This window comes from Camelus ferus, chromosome 36 (genome assembly GCF_009834535.1).
Source record: "Camelus ferus isolate YT-003-E chromosome 36, BCGSAC_Cfer_1.0, whole genome shotgun sequence".
NCBI classification, from domain to species: Eukaryota; Metazoa; Chordata; class Mammalia; order Artiodactyla; family Camelidae; genus Camelus; species Camelus ferus.
Genome location: NC_045731.1, coordinates 17,435,242 through 17,446,651, shown reverse-complemented (window position 1 = coordinate 17,446,651; position 11,410 = coordinate 17,435,242). Strand labels below are relative to the sequence as shown.

Below are 11,410 nucleotides of genomic sequence, written 5' to 3'. Positions count from 1 at the left end.
CCAGATCCCTGTCCGTGGCTCCAGGAGTAGGCTTTCTGCTGGGGGACAGGATCCTCACAAACACCTGTGTCTTTGTGGGTCACTCCCCTCTGACAAGCTGGGAGGCAGGGTGCAGTTGTGGGAAATCGTGTTTCCATGAGGAGAGGGCCACCAAGTGGTGGGGGCACAGGAGACAGTGAGAAAGAGTCCCGCAGCCTTTCTGGAATCAAAAAACTGGCAAATGTGAAAAAGTGCATAATTTGTTTTATTGAACAGGCTGCTTATGTACGTTTGGAGGGCCAGGTTCAAGGACTCTGCATCCCTCCAGGACAATAGCCTCAAGAGAAGAACAGACAGAGCAGGAAGAGATGTGGGGTTTCTCCCAGGAATGAGGCAGAACAGGGATTTCTGCAGATTTGCAAGGAGACCCCGACCGCTGAGCACGGGGTTACAACCCCACGTGACCCCTTGTCGTGTTTGGCTTGGGCTCTGGGTCTGGCCTGATCATGTATTCTTCCAGCTGAGTTCCAGAAATTCAGAGGGTAGACTTAGAGAGGCTGCGTTTGGAACCCGGTGTGGAGACGGAGGGTCCTTTATCCTGAGTCCCCTCAGCCTAATCACTGTAGCTGAGTTCCAACACCACCCAGGCCCCCAGGGTGGCCGTGGAGGGAGAGCAAGCCTGGCAGGTGACCCAGGGGTCCCACTGCTGTGCCCCTCCCTTATCTTTGTTCCCTTTCACCCCGGAAGGTGTGATTGTCTCATGTCATGGTGACAAGCCATCTCTCTTCTCTGTCAGGTGGGATCCCCACCCCCGCTCAGCCTTCTTTCTGCATGGATGCTGAAGGACCAGGCTCACTTGAAGTTCTGAGTTTGAGCAGTAAGGTGGAAACAAAGAAACCAATGGAAACAAAGAAACAAGTCATTGTGGCAAAGCTCCCCACCACAGAGAAGCTGCCCTGAGTGGAAGGGAGGGTGTGGGCATGCCCATTTGTTTCGTGTCTCCCAGTGCTCTTCGCTTTCTTATTGCAGACCTGCATGGTTACAACAAAATGATCTGCAAAACTGAAAATATTTACTCTCTGGCTTTTACAGAAAAGGCTGACCAGCCTCTGGTTCCCGTACCGGTCAACTGATTGGAGTACCTTTCCAGTTTGGAAACATCTGGGCAGGCCCAGGTTTGCAAAATTCTTTAAGAGTAGTTATGGAGTTTTGCTTCTAAACATTTTTATGGCTGTATACTTCTGAGCTGAGGTTGTGCTGTGTAATTCTGAGCCGGGATTTTCTCAAACTGTTTCTTATTTCTTATACCGGACACCCCTAAATTCCAAGGGGAATGGGATGTTAAGGAAGCCATGGAGTTTAGGAAAAAGATACAGATTTCATTTCCATTTAAGCATCGATGTATCTCCATCCTAGGCAGTATCGGTTCTGTGGTATTGATAGGGGAACTAAATAGCAACCAAATTTATAGAAAATAGTGGGTCATTGGGTACACAAGTTCTTCTTTTCAACATTTTTGTAGTGTTTGCAGTTTAAGATGACCAGTTCCTGAGAAACAGGCAGCCTCTTAGAATGAAATAGCATTTTCCCTGAACCATACTCAATTTTTATTTCGTAGACAGCAGGAAGGGCAATCACACATCCAACACTTGGGGACCTCAAAGATAAAACGTAACTTTCTGAGAGCACACTCCCCCCGTCTCCCTCTGCTCTTTTCACTGTCCCATTGTCCCTGAAGGCTCTTTCGTATCTTCTGCTCATGACTCCAGTAACTCTTCCTTCTCGTCCCTCAGCTGGTAAGTTTACTTTTCTACTTTGACCAAGCAAACTGAAGCCAACAGAAGAGAACTTTCACCAGCAACTCCCAGCACATCCGCTCGCCTTCTGATGTCTGTGACCTCACTCTCGCTGCCCCACCTCTTATTACAGGTGACATCGAAAGCCAGATCATCCAAAAGTCAGCCAGGGGGCCCATCCATACAATCTTCTCCGGGCTGTCACTCCCACATCCATCCTCTCTGTCACTACCTCATCTATTTTGTTCTCCTGCTAGTTGGCTCCTATCAGTATATAAAAGTCCATCCTCTTAAAAGAAACAAACAGCACTCCTTGACTCTAATTGGCCCCCACCAATTGCCACCCCATGTCTTTGCAGCAAATCTTTAATGAGTCGTTTAAACTCACTGTCTGCATATTCTCTTGAGCCATTCCCTTTTGCACCCACTCTGGCTTTTCCCCTGATCCCTCGCTCTATGGAAACTGCTCTGTCAAGGCCATCAGTGACCCCACGTTGCTAAATATAGTGGTCAGTTTTTAGTCTTCATCATGCGTGGCCCTTTGGCAGCATTTGACCCAGCTCTTCCATTTCTCCTCCCCCGTGTTCCTGCTTCACTTGGCCTCCAGCCCATCGCTCTGCTTTCGATCCACTGGCTGGTCTTTTGCCAACGTCTCCTCTTTTTTCCAAATATTTACTGCGAATGTGCCTCGGAGTTGGGTCCTGGGTCTCTCCTCTATCTCACTGCTATACTTTTGGTGGAAGCAACCAGACTTGGAAATTGACATGCCATCAATTTCTCGATTTGTCCAAAACTCCCTGATTGGCCTTTTCCATTTGGAACTCTCTCCCTGATACTCATATTCTTTTTCTTTCATTCATCTTGCTTTCACATTCATACATATGTTCTACTGTGTAAATTACTTTTCCAAATTTTGAATCAGTCCATACATATCATGTGAAATGCTCAGATCTCTATTATTTCCACTAAGATGCTTATTCTACCTTAGAACCTTTCTGCATTTCTGTATTTATGTCAATAAAGTGAATAGTATTTCTACAAGCCTCATAGTTAAACAGTGTGTTTGTTTGGGGCTATTATGTAACATGAAATAATGATACATCAACATAGTCCTTTTTCATTTAATTTTATGTAACACCAAGATGAGGTTTTTGCACTGAAGACTGTTTCATTGAAATTTTACCTACGTTATGGACAGTCAGTTTATGTGAAAGCCCTCATTTCTCCCCTTTTCTGATATATTTTCCATTTGGCTATTATAACATATACCTTGGCATGAAATAAAATTCCAAATCCATTCACATAATAAAATTAATACATTTAAATTATATTTTTTAATGTTAAAAAGAAAGAAAAAAAACCCCAGACTCCTCTACCTATTAGGCATTTCTGTGGCAATATCTAATAGACTCCTTAATCATGACATTGAAGAACTGAGCTGATTCCAGCCCCTTTCCACCTGCTCAGCCCCATCTTGTCCCATCCCCTGTGGATGGAGAGGACATCCATCCCATTTTCCAGGTCCAGATGTTGGAACCATGTTCTTTCTCTCTCTTTCTCTTACACACACACACAGACAGCAAATCCAGCTTGTTAGAAAATTCTGGCTACTCTGAATTCATTAACCACCTACTCCCTGTTCCCCACCCTCCTAGGAGCCACCTTCAGCCCCTTCTTGGACACCAAATAGCCTCCTTCTTCCATCTTTGCTTTTCTACAATCTCATCCACACAGAGTCAGAGGGAGCCTATAAAAGCATACATTGAGGGGGTGGGTGTAGCTCAGTGATACAGTGCATGCTTAGCATGCATGAGATCCTGGGTTCAAACCACAGCACCTTCACTAAAATAAATAAATTAACCTCCTCCCAAGAAAACCCAAAACAAAAGCATAAATTGGACATCACCCATCCCATCAAAACTCACTAAAAGGGTCACCATTCCATTAGGAGCCAAAGTCGTCCCAAAGTCTTCCAGGACCCGGCCTGCTCTGCCTCTCCGCCCACACTCTCCCCATCACTCTGGGGGCCTCTGGCTCCGGCTCTTCCTTCTTCCTCCGGATCTATTCTGCTTCAAGTTCATTACTCCTTGAGATCTGCCAGGATTGCCTTATTCCCTCCTGCCTGCCTCCCACCCCACCACCATCACCTGAGTTTGCTCATATCACTCTTATTTTTCCCCAAGCTCTTGCTACCCCCATCATGTTGCCTGTTTTCTCTGCTAAAACTCTGAGCCCCCAGTGATGGGGAGTCGTGTCTATTTTGTTGACTAATAAAGCCCAAGAGCCTTGGGAATGGGTATAGTTACTAGATTCCCATAAGTAGTAGGAGCTTATACAGATTTGCTGAATGAATGCAGAGGTCCTGGTCCAATTCGATGGAGCACTTCTGTGTCCTGCTCAAAGATTAACTCTCCTTTCCTCCTGAGAGAGGGTGACCACTTCCTTGGTGATCAAAGGCAAGATCTATTTTCTTTATGCTGTTAACCTTAGGCGGGGAGACTGGGGGATCTTCATTTATATTTTAAAATTTGATTCACTCTGCAGTTTGTCTCCTGTCTATGTATCCTTTTGAGAAACCGTTTATGAGTGATCATTCTTCCATCAGATTGAACAGGATCCAGGGGGAAGTACCAAGCCTGTCCCATCGGCCATCCTGTGTGTCATGTCCTGTGACCCAGTGGATGCTCAGCACGTAAGTGAACCAACAGGAGTGAGTGAAGAGATGGGAACATCTCATTATTGTGGTGGCTGCACTCTGTCCGATGCCTTGAGATTTGGGGAAGGGTTTACAACTGCGGAGGCGAGATGTCAGGTCCTCTGTGCTCTTCCTGAGTGCCCTGGCCTTACCCATTCCCCCAGCCCCCTCTGGGCAGCCAAGCCCAGGAGCTGGGCCACCGGCGATTGTGCTGATCAATAATCCACCTCACCCAAAGTCCGGGGGTAAGAGCGGCCAGCACAACTGGTTGTAGACTCTGAAGTCAGGTCCTTGGAGGAATTCCTCACTGAACAATGTTTTGGACCTTTTATTTTTCTCTATAGCCTCCAGCTGAAGAAACAGATTGCCTTAGGTACATGAAAGGTGAGGACACCTACTATCCCCATGGAGCCCAGGTGGGGCTGGGAGTCTGCTGTTTGTACAGCCGGTGGGCTCGTGTTGCTTTGGGCATCCCTGTGCCTGAATTCCTGCAGTACACTCGGTGGTAAGAACGGGGGTGCCTGGCAGGGAGGGAAGCGGGTCGGGGGACTACACAGCTGGGGAGACGTTAACCTGGGGTGAGCGGGAGCCGGCTGATGCATGGAATCTCGGTGCAGGGAACTCTCCAAACTCAGAGAGGTTCCCACTCCCGCAGGGTCCCTTTGATCAGGGTGCTAGGCTGTCAGCACTGCAGGGTCCCTGTGAGGATCATGGTGCCTTCAGGCAGTGGGAAGTGAGGGGTCCAGTGGCAATTAAATTAACTGTGCACCCAAAGCCAACCCCCGTCTCTTTCAGCCTGTTTCCTAATCTGCAAAACTGGAATGATGTTAACCATCCCGCAGGTTTGTTGATGGGCTGGGACACACTAGACAGCCAGGAGCTGGAATTCCTCTGTGCCCTGATTGTTATCCTTCCTTCACACTATTTACTCTCACAAGTTCAGTCTCTCTGTCTCTCTCTCATTCACTTGTAACTTTCTCTCCTGCTCTGGTTTCATTTGATTCCCACCCTCCTCCCAATCCCCAGATGAGTGAAATTAATTTCTGTGTGTCAGTTCCAAATTCCCGGGAAAGATGCTCTGTCCCCTCTGGATTGGTTGTCCAACCCATCAGTTGCAGTCAGAGGAGTGAGTCCCTCTGTGACCAGAGGAGGGGCTCTGCCCAGCCCCCCAGCCACCACTGTGGGAGCACATAGCTCTCCGAGGAGGAGGTACTGGCTGTGACTTGGTGTCACTAAGTGTGAATTTATCTCTCCTCTTGCCCCACCTTCATCCTCCTAAACAAAGATGAAAATTAAACACTCCCGAGATTTGTGTCATGGAACACTCAGGGTGGGGGCTAAGAGGGCTGGATTCCCTGCTGAGTGTAAGGGGCTACAGTGACTCCCCAACGAGAGCCTGTAAAGGAAACAGCACCGGCCCCACCTGGACACTTAGGGTGCTGAGTCTGCGTGACATTGAGCCAGGCTTCTGACCACAGCTCAGGGGTCTGGTCCTGACCGGTTAGTCTTTGAAACCAACCAGCTTTGGATTCCTCAATCCCTCCCTGAGGTTTTACCTGAACCACGAGCTTCTGTATCTCTGAAGACAGATGATGAGGACCCTTCACGTAAGGCATTTGCACAGCCCTGTGCGGGAATTTGTGCTGCACGGTCTGCCCGGCGAGCTGACCAAAGTTCGTATTTTACTGATCTTAGAAATAGTCTGGTTTCCTGATGCACTGTTTCACTGAACAAGCAACAGAAGCCACCTCTGGCTGATAAAAGCAAAAAAGGGACTTAATGAAAAGATACTGGGAGGGTGCATGGAGTGGCCCAGACCAGAGCCGACCCGGGGGCCGTAGGAGATGTTGGGGAGCCCCAGGCACCAGGCTGCGCAGGGTGCTACCGGGCCCCCTGCTGCCCCAGCAGGGACCCCCCCTCCTCCTGACACTCCACCTCACTGCAGGTTCATGTCCCGGCAGGGCCAGGTCACACTGAAGCCACCAGCACACACCTCAATGGGGGAGTTGGCCCCTTCTCAGCTGAGGGCGTGCCTGGTGTGGGGAGAGGCCCAGTTAGAGGAAGGCGGTTCCCCTACTGTTCCGAGTTAATGCGCAAGTCAGTGCCCATCACTCAGGAGAGCCGGGCTGGTCGGACCTCATTGTGGTGACTAGGCCGTCTGAGTTCACGTATTACTTTTTAGGTTGGAAGGCCCAAGAGGGAGAAAAAGTGGAGGTTCTAGTACTTATTTTATATTTCCCATGTACCAGGTGCGGTAAGCAAGCCACTTCAGACAAGGCCCATAACAACCACATTAATAGGCCACGGAGAAAGTCATGCAGTCAGGCCTCTGCAGCCCCGAAACCCGTGTCCTCATCAGTTCCGTAGTTACCAGTGGAAGTTGTAGGGATTTATGGGACTGTGTGCTCCTGTGGGGGCTGGGATGTGTGTGTTTAAATCCACATCTTCAGAAACTCGGCTAGAACCACAGCCACTGATTGTCTGCATGGAGGCAGAGGAGGGGAGGCTTCCAGCCTCTGGTCCAGCTCGTGTGGAGCTCAGAAGTTGCTCCTTCTGTCCTGAAAACAACACCAGAGCTGAGGGAGCTGCAAACCCACTGCTCTTCTTAGATCCACAAGAAAACTGAGGGGGAAAGCTGCTCCCAACCCAGAGAGGCAGCCGGGCAGGCTTGGAGAGTCACAGCTCCCAGGGCAGAACCCGCTTTTGTAAGAACCCCGGGGGCAGGCAGATTTAACAGGTCCCTGAGGCCAGCTGGAGGCTCAGCGTGGGGAAGTCTGAGTGTGACAACTCCAGGGGGCCAGTCAGAGGGGCCCCCTGCTCTTTTTCATGCATTTTACCTCCAGGACCGTATCCTGTTCTCAGAGTGAAGATCATAGGAAAACTCCTCATGGTTCCTGCCAGGAAAGGATAAAATAGCTCTATTGAAATACACCCAGAACATTCTCTTCCATTGTGGGGGGTTGTGTTTTTTTTTTTTAATGAGAAATTATTTTACCAGAGCCTAACCTACCTGGGGGAAGGGAAATACCTTCTGTGTCACCCAAATTGGGGTGGGGGAAAGAGACACACTTGTGGAGGTCACAGCTCAGGGCACAGGCTCAATGAGAACTAATCACAGGACTACAAATGCCCTGCTCTGTCCGCTCCCCCAACACCTTACCTCCATGTCAGTAGGGCCCCTGTGTAATAACAGGAATAAAATTAAAAGAAGTAAATGTCTCAGGAGTGTCTAGGGAAAACCCAAAGACAGCGGGGAGATGAAAACAAGGACACACGGGTGGCTTTAGCCTCTCGCACGAATAGCTGTAGCAAACTACACACAGCCCAGCCCCAGTAGATAAACAGAAAACCTCACAGAAGAAACTATTTATTTTGGTTCTCTTACCCAGTGCATTCCATGGTGCATCCTCGCCTAGAATTGAGTGGAAGCAAGTCCATCTCAGAAGGGACATACCTGAAGAGAAATGGCTTTCCAGACTCTGAAGGGCAGAGAAAGCACCAGCCTGGGTTAGAGAAAGGTGAGGGGTGGGGTAGGGGGTGGGCTGCCTTCTTCCCCAAATAAGGAACCTTCCTGAGGCCAGCACAGTGGGAGGGAGGGCCATAGGGTGGAAGCAGCCAGACTTCTTCCTGAGAAGTGATAGGATGCCTCCAAGGGACCATTCAGGTGCCCAAACTGTGTCCTGATGGTGGGAGCCAGTCGGTCTGCCTCAGAGCCCAGGACTGAGGTGGGCGCACAGCAGGCCGGTCTTACTTGGCCGGATCCATTTCACTTCTCCGAAGCCCTGTGTAAAACATGAAGCGTGGACGACCTGGTGAGCACAGCTCTGCCCTCAAGACCGGTTTCAACTCCTCTCTTCCCAGAGAACAGCATCTCTGAGCCCGTCCTGGGTGACCTCACAGAGATCACCCTAGTGGCCCAGGCTAGTGACCGGGAACATGTACCTTCCTGCAGCCAACCCCAGACGTCCACTGATGCATCATATACTGGCAAAGATGTGAGTTCCTGTGCATTGGTCTAACAGCAGAGACTCTGCCACAGGCCCAAGAGGTGGTGTGTGGGACAAGCAGGGGTGCAGGAGTGTACGCAGTGCAAAGGTGTAAGTGGTGGCAGGGGTGCAGGGGCTGTGGAGGGTGCAGGCAGTTCAGGGGATGCGGGGGTGCAGGCAGTGCGGAAGGGCAGAGAGTGGCAGGGGTGCAGAGGTACAGGGAGTGTAGGGGTGCAGGAAGGTGCTCAGGCACGTGGCCAGGGTCAGAAGGCAAGTGCACATCCTCGCAGTCAGCCTGACCCCGGGAGATTAGTGCAATGGTCTGGGGTGGCGGAGGGGGCGGCGGCGGCGGCGGCGGCGGCGGTGGGTGGGAGGCTGCCCGGGCAAGCCGGTCGATTTCTTCTCTTCCCTGCAGCCTGGCCTGGGGGGGCGTTGGCCGCCGGAGATTCGCCAGATGTTGGACTCCAGGTAAGCTTGCTCCTGGGTGGTGGGGCGGTTAGGTCAGGGGGCGGTGGCAGCGGCAAGGGGGCGGAGCGGGGCTGCCCCTGGCGAACTGATGGAATAGCTGCCTTCTCCCGGCTGCCGGGCCTGGGAGCGGCCTCTGCTGCCCCAGGTCGCCTGCACACACCTGTCCCACTCAGCTTGCTGAGTGGGGAGTGGAGGCGGTGTCGGTTAAGGTGCAGGGCCCACGGGGATAGGGGGGCTGCCGCACGGAAGCCGGTCAATTCGCTCCGCTCTCCCCCGCGGCGGAGCCAGGGGCGGCTTCTGCTGCCGTAGAGGCGGGACGCCGGTCTCCAGGTGAGCTTGGTCCTGGGAGGCGGCGGCGGCGGCGGCGGCTGGGGGTTGGGGTCCGTTCCAGGGAGCTGCTCCATTTCTTCTCTCCCCCGCGGCCTGGCCTGGGGGCGACCTCTGCCGCCAGAGATTTGCCTGAGGTCCGACTCCAGGTGAGCTTGCTCCTGGGAGATGGGTGCGGTGCAGTCAGGGGGCTGGGAAGGTGGTGGCTGCGGGGATAGGGAGGCTGCCCCGGGGGAGCTTGAGGATTAGCTCCCATGTCTGTGCCGCGTGGCCTGCAGGCGGCCTCTGCTGCGCCAGGTCCCGGGACAACCCTTTCCCACTTTGCCTGCTGGGGGCGGGAGGCAGGGTAGTCAGGGTGCACGGGTGGCGGGGGTCGGGGGCCTGCAGCGGGGGAGCGGGCACATTTGCTCCCATCTTCCCCGCGGCTTGTCCTGGGGGCGGTGTCTCTTGCCCTGGGTTAAGAGACACGTGTATCCTAGTCAGCCTGGCCCCAGGAGGCGGGCGTGTTACGTTGGGGGTGGTGGCAGCAGCGGCAGGTTTTCCCATGGAGCCGGTCCATTTGCTCCCATTTCTCCCCATGGTTTGCCCTGGGGGCGGTCCCTGTTGTCCCTAGTTCGCCGGACGTCCATCTCCAGGTCAGCCTGCTCCCTAGAGGCGGCCACCGTGAGGTCAGGGGGCAGGAGCGGTGGCTGCTGTGGGGGTAGGGGGCTGCCTTGGGGAGCTGGTGGATTGGCTCCCGTCTCCCCGATGGCCTGGTGTGGGAGTGGCCTCTCCTGCCTCAGATCACCAGACACACCTGTCCCATTTAGCCTGCTGGGGGAGGGGCGCCCTGGGAAGTGCCTTTAAAGTGTGGGGGAGGCGACGGCAGGGGTAGAGGACCTGCAGCGCGGAGCCTGTCAATTTGCTCTCCTCTTCCCCACGGCCAAACCTGGGGGCGTACTCTGCTGCCCAAGAAGCCGGATGCCCGTCTCCAGGTCAGCTTGCTCCTGGGAGGCGGGCGCGATGCTGTCGAGGGGCAGAGGCAGCTGCGACGGCCGGCTGCCCCGCCTAATGGGGCCACTTCTTCTCCTCTCCCCTGACCTGGCCTGGGGACGGCCTCTCCCGCCCAAGATTAGCCTGAAACCCCACACCCGGTCAGGTTGCTCCTGGGAGGTGGGCGCGGTGACATCAGGGGTTGGAGAGGAGGGGGGTCTGCCCCTGGCGGGCTGGAGGATAAGCTCCCATCTCTCTGGAGGCCTGACGTGGGGGTGGCCTCTGCTGCCCCTCATTCCCGGGTCACCCTTCTCCAGGACATATTGCCCCGGGGGTGCTGTAGGCTGCGGGGGCGGCGGGTTGTTGGCGGGGGTATGGAGCTTGCCGCTTGGGAGCTGGTGGTTTAGATCCCATTTCCCCCGCAGCTTGGCCTGGGGGCAGCCTCTGTTGCCCCAGGTCGCAAAGCACTGTTTCCCTGACAGCTTAACCACCGGAAGTGGGCAGGATGTGCTGAGGGGGCGGAGGCAGCCGCCAAGGCAGCGACGGAGGGGGCTGTCCCTGGCCAGCCGGTCAATTTGTTCCCATCTCAACATTTGCTGTCCCAGTTTCGCAGGACGCCCTTCTCCAGTTTATCCTTCTCCTGGGAGGTAGGCTCAGTGCATGCAGCCCAAGGTCTGGGCTCTCCCCTGGGGAGGGGCAGAACTCTCTTCTTCTTCTTTGTCTTTATTCTTCAGCGAAGGAATTCACTGGACCCAATTCCTTATCCTGAAAATTGTAGCCTGTGTCTACGGAAAGCTGCCTTGGACAGTGGTGGTTTCTGCTGGGTGGGGTTTTCACATCAGATGATGCCCCAGGCAGGCCGGAAAGCTATTACTCAGAGCTTCTTCGTCTGGAGTTGGGAGGGATCGGCCCCGCCATCCCTCACCATGCTTTTTAAAAATGTGTTACTCCCCTCTTTTCCCTAGGTGACATTTAGGTTATTTTGTCACAGATTACTGGCTACACTCATCCCAGTCTCAACACATCTTTTAAAACATTGGGTGAAGTGATAAGTAAGGGGGAAGAAGATGATTACTAGAAAGATAACAATACTTAAATAATGCATTAAAGCTAAATTCTGTCAATCTTTCTCAAATGATTTTTCTCTGATTCAAATCCACAACCTATGAATGCTGTACTCCTGTGTA

General features: G+C 52.9%; 1 protein-coding gene across 6 annotated transcripts in view; it reads left to right on the top strand.

Annotated features, from left to right (window-relative positions):
• Positions 1-468: 468 nt before the first annotated feature.
• Positions 469-11,410, top strand: part of LOC116661708 — a 24,224-nt gene continuing 13,282 nt past the window's right edge. The window contains exons 1-12 of one of the 6 annotated variants that reach the window (XM_032474215.1): positions 469-856; positions 1,072-1,154; positions 1,773-1,908; positions 4,381-4,467; positions 4,815-4,975; positions 5,266-5,312; positions 7,860-7,988; positions 8,332-8,465; positions 8,872-8,924; positions 9,214-9,400; positions 10,205-10,225; positions 10,706-10,870. In XM_032474215.1, the coding sequence (XP_032330106.1) occupies positions 1,867-1,908; positions 4,381-4,467; positions 4,815-4,975; positions 5,266-5,312; positions 7,860-7,988; positions 8,332-8,465; positions 8,872-8,924; positions 9,214-9,400; positions 10,205-10,225; positions 10,706-10,870 (1,026 nt within the window). In that variant the 5' untranslated portion in view covers positions 469-856; positions 1,072-1,154; positions 1,773-1,866. Of the gene's footprint in view, positions 1,155-1,772; positions 1,909-4,380; positions 4,468-4,814; positions 4,976-5,265; positions 5,313-7,859; positions 7,989-8,331; positions 8,466-8,871; positions 8,925-9,213; positions 9,401-10,204; positions 10,404-10,705; positions 10,871-11,410 lie in introns of those variants that run through there. The other 5 variants (XM_032474214.1, XM_032474213.1, XM_032474216.1 and 2 more) reach the window with 5 other exon arrangements.